A 16,171-nucleotide genomic window follows, 5' to 3' on the forward strand; every position below is an offset into this window, starting at 1 on the left:
TATTTACTGCAGGTTGATCGCACGCTACACTGTACTGCAAAGGAAATTACTGTCACCAGTGTTCTTACATCATTAGCGCCAAACCAAAGATTCAGTTCTGTGCTGGAAGAAATTCAAGTATGAATATCGGTGTACATTATCGACTGTGCAATTACAGTATTGTACAACATGAGTTAAAGCAAAATTGCAAACGCTGAAGACTCAAACTGCTAAACATATCAGTTCTTTAGATCGTGCTCAGCAGTATCCCAAAGAATGACATGCCTACAGTGGAAAATTGTTCTGCACAAACTGCAATGTTACATTGGACCACATACGTAAGTGGTGTTTATTTAATATAGATAGACATAAAAATGCTGAAGGGAGACTGAGCTGATATTAAAAACAAAACACTGGTCAACTGTAGTATCCATATTTAGTCACTGCAGTGAGAGTCGTGACACTTAATGTGGCTATGGATGTGACATACTGTGTACTTGGACATATAAAGAGGTCTACTTCCTAATTCGGTGCACAGAGCATGCAATGCACACATTGTAAGTCTGGCTAGCAATCAGTGGCCTATACATTTTTTTGACACATTTGTTGCTGCAATAAAAAAAAAGTTCAAACGCTAACCAGCTCGCAAACAATGCTTCAAAGCTTTTCTTTAAGAAAAACAGGAGACCAGTCGCGATCAAGTGCCTCTGTATCCAGAACCAGTGGTTTCGAGCAGTTCTATACCACGCTGAGCATGTTAATGTGTACAGCAAGTTAATTGAAAGTGAAATGAAGATTTCACCTGATAAACAAGTACTGGCCACTTTAATCTCGCTTTTAAGCGACACGTACTTGACATTGAGCTCATTGCTCAGCCTGCCAGACCATTGATGAAAATGATCAAATCTTATGTTCTGCTTTTATCCATGATGCGTACAACACTGTAATTGATTTGTTTCACTGGGCAGACAACAATGCAAAAGAAAAGCATAGAGAGGGTGCAGGTCAGAATGCATTTCTACAGGGAGCGTTCGAGAAAACAACAAACAAACGTACAGAATAGTACAGCAACGGTGCGGGGAATGTCAGGGGGCCAGCTAGATGGGGACCAAGGCTCATGCAGCCCGGATTAGCATTTATGAACGCAGTTGGGGTATTTGTGTGAAACAGGTGAATACACTATCAGAAAAGGCACTACCTGTGGATGCGATCTCCAACACAGCTTGCCCAATACAAGCATTTTGCTTGTGAATGTGAAGTAAATGATCTTGGGCAATTTGGGGGTTCATCTGTAGTTCTACAGTGGTTTCCAGAGTTAGCAGAGACAGCAAAGTAATCCCTATCGATCTTGCCTAATTGTGTAGATGCCGATCATGCAGGCTCTCGGTATGGACAAGTCTTCACAAAGCAACAACAGGGCATGACTGTGAAGGCTGTCAGTGGGCGTTCTGCACTGACCTTCATTGCTTCTAAAATGTAAAAGTCTAAAGATAACAATTTTTGTTATAACTATAATTCCTTTTAAAATTTACATGCAAGACTATAAACATGTTTTTTTTTTCTATAAGTATTAATTAAATGATGTTAAAGGATTCCTTTCCGGTGGACATTTGATACTTTCTTATTATTAAGGAATATGAAAATGAAGATAAACTGTAGTAAGCTGCCTAAGCCTGGAGTCTACAGATCTGAGAGTAATGGCTTGAGGACATGCAGTAAATGGTAGAACAATACCAATAGCTATTGCTTAAGTTTAATCCTTCTTTCTCATAAAGAGACCAGAGACAAACTGCCATACCAGGAATATGTTTAACAGAATATATTTTAAAAACCACAGCATAAACCTAAATATTGGCTAAGCTCAGTACAAACATGTTTTCTGGGCAGCAAAGACTGCAAGCAGAAGGATTTCCCAGTGTTCATTTGGACTAGCACAAAGGAAGAAGCAATTGTCTTATTCATCTTGTTTCTACCAATTTGCTTTAATTAAGATCAATGCTTTCCAAGCTTGTTGGCTTGACAAGTTGCACATGGGAGTCCTGCATGTTCATTGTTACAACTAGGACCTATAAGTTAAATTTCCATTTGACCAAGGTAATCATTTCTTTTTTTACTGTATATTTCACTGACATATTAAGATGAGACACAGCAAGTGCTATCTTGTGAAGATTAACATGAAAATGTAGTTACATTATAAACATACAAAAATAAATTGTAATGCAAAATAAATAATAAAAAAAAAAATGGAACTGTAAAAAGCCATACTGTATATACAGTACTGTGTCGTCATGTGTTTAATGAGTACATACAATTGTTTTTTATATTTAGGACTATATTTATTTTTAATCATGCTAGGTAAATGTATGTAGTTTTTAAGCTGAAATTCATGAATGCTTTTGCAGCCTTTGTTTTGCCCCCCTTACAGTAACTCAAAGAAAGCCTGCTGTCAATCTGTGTATTTCAGATTTTGGGTAGAGGAGTCGCTCTAGGACATGTACTTTTAAAGTACCCTCTAGCTGTGAACATTGCTTTAGCCTGTGTCATTTTTTTCTGTTACTCCCAGGGCTCCTTTTCTCTCTCCTTTTGAAAGAAAAATGGGTCAGACATGATCAATCAGTCACTTTTCAGTGTAGTAGGTAAAATCCCTATAAGAACCATTGCAGGGTGTTTGTTCAAAACCAAGATACACCTCAGACCCTGCCTAAATTAGCTAGGTTAACAGGCTTAAAAATAAAGGGAGAACATAAAAAAGCTGTTGAAGTTTTTGTTAAGTTTTACGTTTAATTAAAGGTTAGAAAAGCACCATTTAGATATCCTCTCATTGTTGGATTTAGAGACCAGCTCAGCCAGGCAGCCACACAGCTTTGTACTAAAGTTGGTCAAAGGTTCCACTGAACCAACAGGGAATCCACTGAAGAAAAATATTTCTAAACAGGTCTCCTATCTGATGTCCTCAAACTGTAACAGTATCATCAAGAGACATATTTCATTTTCTACAAAAAATAAGTAAGTCCAGGGTAATAGTTAGATGACAACTATGACACAATAGTTCCAAGTCTGATAACCATGCCTGTAAATATCAAGGCATTTTGCACTTGACTGTGATAATACAAGATCAGAAAAACCTAGTTTAACTTAAAAACTGCTGAAACACATTCCAGGGGAGTGAAAACAGTTCTGATAAAACAAAGCCCTGGTCGAAGGAGTCTTTGAAAGGACTGGTGTGTAAGGTGTTGTTATTCTGTGCGGGAATTTTAAGTTGTCAGCATCTGTCTGGAGATTGGAAATTGTCAACAATGAGAAACAGTGGGAGTTCTACTGAATTAGTTACCTAGGTTTAACCATTTTTACACCTTTTTTTAGTGAATTACTGATTTCAAGTGACTGGATTGGAGTTGGTGGTAAATATGTATAGCCTGTTTAAACGAACTGTCTGCTTTATGAACTTAAGTCTTGGTAAAAATGAAATGACAGGAAATTGAAATTTGTACTGTTCAATTCGTATATCTATATTTATATATGTCCTGGAGGTAATATTCTCTATGCAGGTTTGAATATCAAGCCTATGGTAAATATAGTCGGAGCCCATTTTATTATTGGAGCTTTCCAAAGCAAACCTCAGAGCAATATCATTACAGTCCTAGTTATACGAGTAATTTTAATTATGTGTGTAATTGCAGGAACAAAGATCAAATGCTATAGCAAATACTCTTTAAAATGTAACTCGGTTCATTTGAAGAATGAACGGTTCAAGGAGAAGGAGGGGTGGACTAAAGGTTTTAATATTATTTATAAAATATCAATTGGCAGCAGTTTGCCAGCTTGTCTTTATTTTTATTGACACTTGCAGATGGAGTGCTGGCATATTACGACTTGTCAGGCTTTTATCTTTAGATAGTTGTGCTGAATAGGGTTCGACCACCCAAGGAAGACAAATGCAACAGGTTCAAATGATGAACTGATACAGCAGGCCAAGATTCTGAGCTTAAATGTTATCTCGCAGTTCTTTTGTGATGGGTCAGTAATCTGGATTTGGGAAAGAAAGAGCGTTGAGAAGCTTGGACTTTAGCCAAAATATAGCACCGGCTTGGATACAGAACTGGTCCAAACTTGGAAACACACACATTTGTCTAAAGATTATTTATTTTTATTTTTTTTTATTATTATTATTATTATTATTATTTTTTTAAGCTACGTGATGTTTTGAAGGATTTGTGGAGGTAAACCATTCACATTATTAAGATTATTAGATATGACCTGCAAGATCTGTTCTTTTTTATTTTCCATAAAACCTTAGAATGTCAAGGGTATTTATTAAATCCTTCATATCCTGAGATTATATGAAACTTGACTGAGAAAGCCCTGTCTTTTAATGAAGAAGGTGATTTTTTTTCTCTTTTAAAGCTTTCCTCACAACTACTTTCAAAGGTCAATGGCAGGAAATCAGATTTAAGATGTTGAAAATGCTGTACACCTCTATCCCTGTGTCTCCTCACTCTTTCAACGGGATTAGGGTTAAATTTTGTTTAACCATTTCTGATTCTAAGTCTTAAGAAAAAAAATTGAACTATGTCTTATAAAACATTCTGACTTATAAAGAAGTTAGTCATTTATTCAGTGATTTACACAGCCAGTATTTGGATATTTTACTAAAGTGTATACAAAGTATGCTGTTATTTAGCACACCTTAAAAAGTTGCTTTAATTTCTACATTCAAGTATTTCAAATGTTGGTTCTTGAACAGAAAATATTTTATGACAAAAATATGGATTCCTGTCCTTGCATGCTTAAAACCTCTGTACTGTAGAAAGCAAAATTATTACATCAAACACACACTCTCCTTCATTTTTATGCATGAATGCTCCCAAAATGTCAAAAACTAAAAACCCTTGAACAAAGCTTATGTTGGTTTCCTGTAATAAAAACATGAATGTAATTTTGGGTAAACTCCAAAAACTAATGTGATGAGAAAACACAGAAAATGCAAATTTGAGGAACATAAGTTAACGTACAATCCCTTATGACAAGAATTTTGTAGTTTTACTGTAGGAATCTTATAGTAAAATTTAGTTAATTGGGACATACTATAGAGAAATACTATAGAATTATATAGTACATGTTATACAAGGTTACAGAATGAAGTAGTACAAACAAATACTATAGGATATTATAGGAATACTATAGGACACTATAGAAATCCTATATAATCTTATAGGAATTGTGACAGGATGGCGTGTGGGGACATCAGGCCAGATGTAGGAAGCAAAACACACACAAGGTGCTGCAGTGAAAAAGACTTGGCGTGCGCCATTTTATTTCAAACACAAAATAAATAAAATATTTAAACAAAAACAAAACACTGGCTCACAGAGCAAAATAAGATTTAAACAAAATAATCACAAACACAAAAAGAAAATGATAAACTCCAGGTCAGACTGGGCAAATCACTGTCACTGTTCCTGTATGTTTTTATTTTTAAATTTCTTCTCTCTCCTCTCGCTCTCCTCTGTTCCTCCTCTGAACTCCCACCCTGAATGCAGAGAGCTGCAGGTTTATATACAGGTGAGATGGCCACCTTCTGCACAAGGTGTTTAATCATTCCCGGCAGAGGATGAGCTACTACCTCACCTCTGCCAGAACACGTCTAAATAAAAACAACGAAACAAACATGGCTACGCCGTCATTTAAACAAATACAATATAATCAATAAATCATAATAAACAAACACAAAATAACACCGGGGCGGAGGGGGAGACCGCATTCTAAAAAGAAATAATGTACAGGGCTCCTTGCCCTGTTACAGTAATACTATAGGTTTTTTTCATAAGGGATGAACTATATATACGCAAACCAAATTCTTTTTCAGCAACCAATACATGATTCTGACTGTTTGTTTAAGATAAATTTAAGTAATATTCACAAACATTACAACACGCCTGTCTCCCTCTCGTCAATTCTCTTCCTTTCAACATCTCTTTCCACTCTTAGCTTTCCACTGTGTTCTTGCAAGTGACAGCAGCAGGCACCTTTTTGTAGATGTGCTCTACACGCCATTGGTGCAGGTCTAACTTTAGACGCCTAAATGACTGTTTAGGCAGAGTTTAAATGTTTGAAAATCACACATAAATATTGTAACAAGTTAAAAGCCGACTAGACGCCGATGGACAGGCCAGGGCATCCAAGGACATGAACGTGGAAATTTAGAAGCTTTAGAAAATCGCTCTTACACTAGACCCCAGTCCAAACGTCTAAAAAGCTGAGTTACACCTGTCTAATGTCCCAGTCCAAATGTCTAAAAAGCTGAGTTACACCTGTCTAATGTCCCAGTCCAAACGTCTGAAAAGCTGAATTACACCTGTCTAATGTCTCAGTCCAAACGTCTGAAAAGCTGAGTTACACCTGTCTAATGTCTCAGTCCAAGCGTCTAAAAAGCTGAGTTACACCTGTCTAACGTCCTCAGTTACCTTTTGAAAGTCTACCCCGATATGTCTTGTGTGCCCACTGACACATATAGTACTTCTGCATTATTAATGAGGCTGTCATTCATGGACAATTGGCATCATCCATTTTCCATGTAGGGTGACATACCAGGGAAAGGTGCTAGAGACCAATTAGTAAGATTACACCAGAGGACAGTGAGGGGAATCCAAGTTCAGGAGTTCATTTCAATTCTAAAAGGATTATTAGCATTTATGATTGCGTTCGAAGAAACTTGGATTAAACCGGTTTACAGAATCAAAGGCGGCATTTAAAGTTTAATTCAGCTAGACATTAACGAGTTTCATACAACTCCTTGAAAGTTGGCCATATGCTCCAGATATTTTTATAACCAGAGAGTTGCCATGATTCTCAGAGCTGTGAATGAATTCTGGTTTTAATGAGCTGTGTCCTGTATTTAGAGGCAGCCAACACCAAAGATGCAGAAGGCTGTTTAGATGAGGTGGCTGCAAGTCATTAAGATAGATTGCAGGTGGTCAGAGGCTGAAAGAAATAGGCGCATTTCATTCATACATTTTTGTTCTTGTTACATTAAGCGTCACAGATTTTTGTTGTTGTCTAAGCTCTGCTGATAAGAAAAATACATGCATTTCTCATGTTATTGAATGTGCTCTGAAAGGTTATTGGCTTTATCACAGAGTAGCAAGGGTTTTTGAATCTGTATCAAAGCAGGGATTATCAATCTTTTTTAAATCATGCCCAAAGTTAGCATTTTGTTTTTTAACTTGCAACTGATTTTTAAACCCAAAATTGACTGTGATTGGGTCTCTGTCTTATTAAGTGCTGTTTTCCAGAAGGTATCATCGGTAAAACTGAATATAAAAATTTTAAAATGTTTCAGTTTGTAAAATGTTATTTTATTATAACTAAATGACTGTATTATTCAAACGCTCAGCATGCCTTCCCTCGAAGGTTTGATGCACTCCATCAATTGAGAACCACCACTGTAAAGTATATACAAAAAACTTTCCTTGTGATGCCTTTTAAATGCCTATTCAGTTTTAATTCTGTAGTTTGCTTGTACTTTATGGGTCCAGATTAAAATGGTGCTTTTAGGATAAATTGCATCTATTATGATGAAGGTTTATTTTAACTCTTGTGGGTTTTTTTTTTTAGATGCATCATCCCATTCAAATGAAACCTGCAGATAGTGAAAAATCGAATGGTAAGTACACTTTATTTCAAAAAATGAATGTGCATTTTATTACATAAATATATATATATAAAAACTTGTATTTTTTTATTTTTTCTTAATGCCAAATAACTGAAGGTAACCGTTCCATTTTAAGACTGCAAAGTTTTCGAAATGCCAGACAGTAATTAGTGTGGCTTTTCGTGGTGTACTGAATATAGAGAGTTGCTAATGCCATATCTAACTAGAAGACTGTGACAGTCTAAGGTTATTATGCATCAGATTTTGAAGATGTGTTTGACAGAAGGTAGCTTATCAATTATGACGTAGGATACCTCTCAGAATACCTCTTTAGCCTTTCTGTAAAAATCCATCAGCACAGAAATAATGAGCAATTAGGTACAACAGCAATCCTATAGAACACTATCCTTGCATATTTTTATGACTATGTTGAAAGTTAGCACAAACTTACTTGTAATGCAACTGACAATGTGTTACTGAAAGTTATATATATATATATATATATATATATATATATATATATATATATATATATATATATAATGTTGAAATAAGAAGCTATAATTAAATGCCATATGTTAGCATTAACACATAAGAAATGTGTTAATTAAGTCAGCCAGCTTTGGATACAGGTGTGACTTTGACAGAGTGTACACTAGGGTGTTACCAAATTAAAATTAACATTAAAAACCAGCACAACATCAGTGACAACTGATCCTTATCTTTGTGACTTCATTCAATTGTTCGAACAGCCAATACAGTCTTGACAAATCTTAAACAACTTGTTATTTCACTAATATTCATTTTAATTTCATAGGATTTAATAGGAGTAACATCTGAATAAGACTTTTATTTTTTATTTTTTATTTCATAATAGTTTTTCCAGTCCTTTCTGATTTATTTGAATGTTGTTGTTTTTTTTTTTATTTCATAAACCTCAGTTAGAACTAATTTTTTCCAGTAAAAACGTATTTCTAATCAGGGTCTGTGGAACCAGCCGTTAATGATTTGTGTTTGTGATCCCACACTTGTCAGCCAGGTAACCCAATATATGTTGAATGCAATCATGTTCCAGAAAGTCCTCAAGGATAGGCGGTAAATGTGTGTGTGAATGTAACTGATTTGCTGCTAAAGAACATATTTTGACCAATAAGTGTTTCATGTTCACAGCATGATCGGCTGATATGGTCTGTTTGCACTTGTGGGCAGTTTTGCCTTGCTTGAGGGTTGCTACAAAGAAAACCATTTTAATGCACATTTTAAATGTAGTCTTTCACAGACCTTTAAAGTACAAAAGGTGTTGATGGCAGAGAGGCAGAATGCTTGCCCATGCAACAGAAACACATTTACTGAAATGCTTCTAAACACCTGGCTGCTGTTCATGACCAAGAATGTTAAAAAGGTGATTTAAATTGATTTAAAAAAAAAAAAAAAAAACATTATAATAAAATAAGATGCAATGCAAACAGGTAGAAGAAAAACAAAATATAGTAAAGGGAATCCAAGAGTTGTGTTAAACTTGTCAGATAAAATCAAGGTCTGAAGAGAGTTGGATCCAAATTTGATTAAGTGGATCTAATTTTAAACTTTGAGTGGCCATCTGTTAGCTAGCTAGGTAACTCCAGTTATCCACTAGCATTTCTCAGTCTTGCAACTATCATTCTGAAGCACACAACGTTTATCTGATTCAAATAACAAAACATACCAGAGAAGAAAATATTCTGTGTAACAATACATATTAAGATGTTTTGATTTTTTATTCAGTGTTGTTTTAAACTTAATTTTATAAACTTGTACTTAAAAAAATATCTCTAGATTTTACTCTGCATAAGACAAATGTGCTGGTAGCCCTTGCAGAAGCTATTTAGGTCCTGTGTTAAATTGAAATGTATTAAGACAAAGTGTCTTTTCTATTATTCTATGCTGATGGTTTCTGAATTTGAAGTAGAAACCCTTTAAGCTTTCTCAAGTGTGATATATTTATAAAATGGTTTAAAATACTGTAGTCTTCTCAATAACATCCTGGTCATGATCATTTAAAACACTTAATAATTTGCACAACAACATAAGCACTGTGCTGTTGATTTGCCAGAGTGAAACTGACTTCGTATCTTTTAGTCTCACAGTAAAGTCTGTCAGTCTTCTCATTAACAATGAATTGGATTAGAATCACATTGAGTGTTCGGGGCAGATATGCACAGCACTGCATCTACACTTATTAAGCACTTAAATCCCTGGAAAATCAAGTTATGATGTCAATCTTTTTTTTTTTGTCTTTTTTTTTTTCTGAATTTAGAAGTACTTATTAAGGTTACACTAGAGAACAAATCTAAAAGAAACTGGAGGACAAGGGAAGATGTCATCTATTGTATAAAATTATAGCAGATCCTTTAATACAGTGCTCCCTCGCTATAAGGGAGGGTTTATCCTCAATTTATCCTCAGATATAACGCTTCTACAGCATGTCCCCCAATTCCCTATATTAGTGATTCATGCAGTATTTCTACAGTAAATACACTACCGGTGTTGTTCAGATTGTAAAAAACTTCTCAGTCTAACTTCGGTTTCTGTCCTCCCTTTTGATACAGCAGCTGAAGAAATGCTTCACTGGCAGTTTACAACACAGACATCTTATCCAGCATTTGTTTTATAACTAAATAAATATTAGGCCTATTACGTGGTTATCTTTCCTAATGTATTCAGTTTTTTGCTGCAAGAGGAGCTGAGCTTTCTCAGGGAGACGAGACGCTTCAGCCCCGCTCCGGCAGCCGAAACTGGGTCAAACCCATTACCTCTTCTTGCCCGACCCACTCCTCTCCTTCTCGCACTTGGTTTGCTTGTCTGTCGCTTTGAACTGAACTCCCGACTGCCTTTAGCCAGGCTATTTTATAGTTTTAATAACTGCTAATTAAAATGGTCCATGAGTGGGAATGTTGGGATTTTTTTTTTTCTAAAAAATATAGCGTTGATTACGTGGTGCTTTCTGCATGGTTAATTCACGGAAAGTTACATTTTTGCTTCACTATAAGTGCATTATAGATTGGGAGTTTATTTTATTTTGTATTTTAGCCACATGTGTGTTATGTGTCCTGCAGCGCCCTCCACCCCCTCCTCCCACCCCGCTCTCCCGTTATAACGCTCATATTGTGTGTATCCCGAGACCCGTGTTATAGCGAGGGAGCGTTGTAGATGCATAATGAAAAATAGGATCTCGCCATTAGGTGATAACTGCAAGGGTTAAGTGCTCCCAAGTGTGCAATAAAATAATATTCACAAGTGTGACACACTGATAGTCCTATGTTGTCATTGTTAAATTGCATGATTTAAAATGAATGTACAGTGTAAACAAATTACTGGTAATAAATACAGGTAGAATAGCCTAGGTTGGTCCTTTTAGTCTGACTCACTATTCACTTGCATAGAAGATTTTCTTTTTCATACAGTATGTTACTCCGCACAGCTCCATATTGTAAAACCCTGGTAGGTTAATTATGGACAATGCTATATGTATTTATTTTGTCTCTCTAGCTTCACATCTAGTTAAAGGGGATGTTTTTAATACTAAGTGGATAATGTGTTGAGGATGTTTTACAGAGAATTTAGTTGTGTCAGATACATGCTAGTTTATAATATAGTCCTGGATGTCGTGGAAAGGGGGTCATTTTTTAAAGGAAGCATAATATTTCCATAGCATAGAACTCCAGTATACAGTCTGTGTTTTTAATGTTTAACTTCCAGGTCTGTTTTAGACAGGGGGTGGAATCAGTTTTTTAGATTTCTCAGACATAAAAACTGAGAGGAAAAATTACAAGTGTTTCATACATAAAAATGTAGGCCTAGAGGGCTGGTCCTGTGTTCAGTAGGGATCCTGCCAGACCGATGTGCTAAAACCTGGCTTGATGTGGTAATGAGGCATTGATCACAGTGAGAAGATGAAATGGCCTTTTACTCATTCATTATTTTTTGTCTTCTAGCCGTGGAAGACAGAAAATTGTTCATAGGAATGGTTTCAAAGAAGTGTAATGAGAATGATATCAGAGTGATGTTTTCCCAGCTCGGTCAAATCGAAGAGTGCAGAATTCTGCGGGGACCCGACGGGCTCAGCCGAGGTGAGTCTGCAGCCTCTCAATTTCTTTCTGCAGCTGCTGACTGTAGTAGTCTGTGTTACTATAGTACTTTGTGTGACTTTAAGTTGTACGTAATACAGTCTAACCTACTTAGAATGCAGTGTGGTCCAGCGGTTAAAGTCCAGCGCTTGTAACCAGAAGGTCACCGGTTAAAATCTACCTCTGGCACTGACTGACTGACTCCACTGTGTGTGACCCTGAGCAAGTCACTTAACGTCCTTGTGCTCCGTCCTGCGGATGAGATGTTAAATCAGTGTCCTATTGTAAGTGACTCTGCATATAATGCACAGTTCACAGACTACCTGTTTAAAACACTTTGTGATGGTGGTCCACTATGAAAGGCGCTTTATAAAAATAAAGATATTATTATGGTTTTTTTTTTTTTTTTTTTTATGTTATTATAACCTATTTTTCACATTTAAACAGAGTATACACTTATTCTACGTTATTCTACGGTGTTTACTGTTTCTGTTTCTTTGAGGCTTCACTTAATGCAGGCCAAAAATATATAATTTTGCTTAAATAAGAAAACACAGTTTGACATATTTTATTTAAATGTGCAGTAAAATGGTAAACACTGCACAATGATGCACATTCACAAAATCCCCCTTTACTTTCAAGAGTGAAATGTAAATAATTGTTACTTAAATGCTGACAGTATGTTGCAGGTACCATATTCTTTCTGAAAACTGTATTCATTCACAGTCTCTTCACACATCTACATGTCATTTGAGCCACCTTGAAAATTGAACAAAAATCATTATTGGCATACCTTTTAACAGTGTTAATTTTAGTATATCATAGTTCTTAATGAAAACTCTTTCAGGTTCCTTTTTTGCTGCTATTTCAGTGCGGTGAAATGTATTGAATACATTTGTGTACCTGACATTTGTTCATAATGCACTTGCACAGTTAGCTGTAGAAAAATGATCACCGTTAAACAGCAAAACGAGAATATACATTTATAATATTACACTTAAATGGGGTAAATAGAATGATGTAGCGTTGGTAATGATTTTGGAATTGAATGCTCTTAAGCAGGATATAGACTTGAATGAAATACACTTAAGTGGGGTAGACTGTGTTAAGAATAATAAGCAACTATCCCTAATGTAAATATATCCACATTCTTACTTGTCCATTCCCCTTTTCACTTTAAATTTAGCATAAAATGTATTTGTCTAAAAACAGCATTATAGTATAGTAATAACTTACCAGTTCAACCACTATAACCAATTTTGTGATGTATAAAAATAAATGTTACAATGGTTTGTGTAGAACTTTCCTATTTCTATTTCAGTAGTACATGCAATTGATTAATTCAGATTTTATTTATCAATTGAATAGCTTATTTCCAAAATAACTTTCAGAAACTTAACAGTAGTTTGCATTTGCGAAGAAAAAGTTCTGAAATTTAAAACAAAAAAAAATATCTATTTAATTTGTATATATAAAATCAAATTTAAAAAGATAGAAAGAAGAAGAAAAAAATGTTCAATTCTCCATTAATATACCATTTATCAGATGCTTAAGATACTCTTCAGAAAGGTCTCCATTGCCACACCTGGCTTCTTGTATTCTTTCAGTTGAGAGGTATTGTGTAGATGTGCTCAGAAATACCTTTCTCTCACAATGCAATGTGCCTCCCAGTGATTCTGTCATGGAAATTACTTTGAGAAACCCTTCACACTCCCTCTATTAATCTGTACAAGGAAGCAAAGGGTTGCAGCTGTACAGAAAAACAAGAACAATTTACCCCTGTAGTGTTGTTGCCCCCCCCCCATTAAGAAGATGTCCATTTGAAATCAAAAGGGCAAAGACACCAACAATTTCTCTCTCTCTCTGTCTCTCTCTCATTATACCTATTTAATAAATGTCTATCTGTCTATACACACACACACACACACACACACACACACACACACACACACATATATATATATATATATATATATATATATATATATATATATATAATATATATATATATATATATATATATATACACAGTGCCTTGCAAAAATATTCAGACCCCTGACCAATTCTCTCATATTACTGAATTACAAATGGTACATTGAAATTTCATTCTGTTTGATATTTTATTTTTAAACACTGAAACTCAGAATCAATTACTGTAAGGTGACATTGGTTTTATGTTGGGAAATATTTTTAAGAAAAATAAAAAACTGAAATATCTTGCTTGCTTAAGTATTCAACACCTGTGCTGTGGAAGCTCCCAGTTTGCACCGATGAAAGAACTTGCCCTAACGAGGACACAGTTACTTTACCATTGGCCTCCACCTGTGAACCATTAAAGTTCCTGTCACATTTTCAGGATAAAAACCCCACTGTTGAAGGATCATTGGTAAGGCTGTGAATCTGAAGGAAAATGAAGACCAAAGAGTATTCTACAGAAGTTAGAGATAAAGTAATACAAATGCATAGATTAGGGAAAGGGTACAAAATAATATCCAATTGTTTGGATATCCCAGTGAGCAAGTGAAAGCTGCATCACATCACCCAGGCACTGCCAAGAAAATGCCATCCCTCAAAACTCAGCTCAAACAAGAAGGAGACTTGTGAGCGAAACCACAGAGAGGCCAACAATCACTTTGAAGGAGCTACAGAGTTCAGTAGCGGGGAGTGGAGTAATGGTGCACCAGTCAACCATATCAAGAGCTCTGCATAACACTGGCCTGTATGGGAGGGTGGCAAGAAAGAAGCCGTTACTCAAAAAGTACCATCTGAAAGCACGTCTGGAGTTTGCCAGAAAGCATGAGAGTGACCCTGCTGCAATGTGGGAAAAGGTTTTGTTGGCAGATGAGACCAAGATAGAGCTTTTTGGCCAAAACTCAAAGTGCTATGTGTGGCGCAAACCTAACACTGCCCATGCCTCAAGACACACCATCCCTACAGTGAAGTAAGGTGGTGGCAGCATCATGCTGTGGGGATGCTTCTCATCAGCAGGGACTGGGCATCTTGTTACAATTGAAGGAAGAATGGATGGAGCAAAATACAGGAAAATACTGCAAGAGAATCTGCTTCAGTCTGCTAAAAAACTGAAGCTTGGGAGGAAATTCACCTTTCAGCAGGACAATGATCCCAAGCACAAGGCCAAAGCAAATTTGGAGTGGCTGAAGAACAAAAAGGTGAATGTCCTACAGTGGCCCAGTCAAAGTCCTGATCTCAATCCCATTGAGAATCTGTGGCACTATTTGAAAATTGTGGTCCACAAGCGTCGACCAACCAACCCAAACAACTGGGAGCAAATCTGCCAAGAAGAATGGGCCAAAATCAGTCCGACACTGTGCAAAGCTGGTACATACTTACCCCAAAAGACTTAAAGCTGTTATTGCAGCGAAAGGTGGCTCTACCAAATGTTAATATATGGGGGTTGAATACTTATGCAAGCAAGATATTTCAGTTTTTTATTTTTCTTAAAAATATTTCCAAACATAAAACCAATGTCACCTTACAATAATTGATTTTGAGTTTAAGTGTTTTAAAATAAAATATCGAACAGAACGAAATTTCAATGTACCATTTGTATTCAGTAATATGAGAGAATTGGTCAGGGGTCTGAATACTTTTGCAAGGCACTGTGTGTGTGTGTGTGTGTGTGTGTGTGTGTGTATTACATATAATAATATCTATATTATATATAATATATATATAGATATAGATCTATAATATATATATATATATATATATATTTTGATATCAGATTTTTCAGTTTTCCGCTCCTACCACCTCTTTTACCTGGTTGTCTCATTCCCCCTTCTAGTCTCTGATTCTTTCTGACCTTACTATTTTGTCTTCATGTATATTTAATTGAATAAAAGATCACAAGAGCTAACTCCACTCCCAGAGGTCTTGCGAAGATCTTTCAGAAGTTCTGCTTGCAGTGAAATGCACTCTTCAAAATGGATTTGCCAAAGGTATACAGTACTTATGCCAGACACTGATAAATGGGGGCCCCCAAGTAGGGCTCTTGTTCAAATCCCTTTACAAGCACATTGTACACTACTGCATAGTATGTAAATGTAATACCAATCAGTCTACCGGTGAAGGATTCTGCTTTTAATAAAATGTGGCTCATACCACATGTGGATTTGCTGTGCCATGGGACTTGCCCTACTTTCATTAAGGGGCTGTTCATTCTACAGTCAAGTGACAACAAACAAATCGTGATGTATTTTTTTTTCTTATGCTTTTGTTGTCCCAGAACAAACTGAAACAAGGTTATTAAAGTTTCACTTTAAACTCTAAAGTCATCTATGTTTTTTCAGAGACTATTTTCAGTCTTGCTTACATAAAAAGTTAGTCTTTTTTTGTATTGTTATTTAACAGGAGAATGACCCTTCTCCAGTTTTCTAACATGGTTCCCATACCATACAAAAAGCATGCCTGTTCA

General features: G+C 35.8%; 1 protein-coding gene across 15 annotated transcripts in view; it reads left to right on the forward strand.

The window, feature by feature from the left end:
• LOC121318265 (CUGBP Elav-like family member 2) overlaps positions 1-16,171 on the forward strand; it is a 178,185-nt gene that overhangs the window by 132,249 nt on the left and 29,765 nt on the right. For all 15 annotated transcript variants that reach the window (XM_041254750.1, XM_041254755.1, XM_041254745.1 and 12 more), the window contains 2 exons: positions 7,594-7,642; positions 11,605-11,739. In XM_041254750.1, coding sequence (XP_041110684.1) covers positions 7,594-7,642; positions 11,605-11,739 — 184 coding nt within the window. The remainder of the gene's footprint in view (positions 1-7,593; positions 7,643-11,604; positions 11,740-16,171) is intronic.

Source organism: Polyodon spathula, chromosome 7, assembly GCF_017654505.1.
Source record: "Polyodon spathula isolate WHYD16114869_AA chromosome 7, ASM1765450v1, whole genome shotgun sequence".
In the NCBI taxonomy this organism is placed as follows: domain Eukaryota; kingdom Metazoa; phylum Chordata; class Actinopteri; order Acipenseriformes; family Polyodontidae; genus Polyodon; species Polyodon spathula.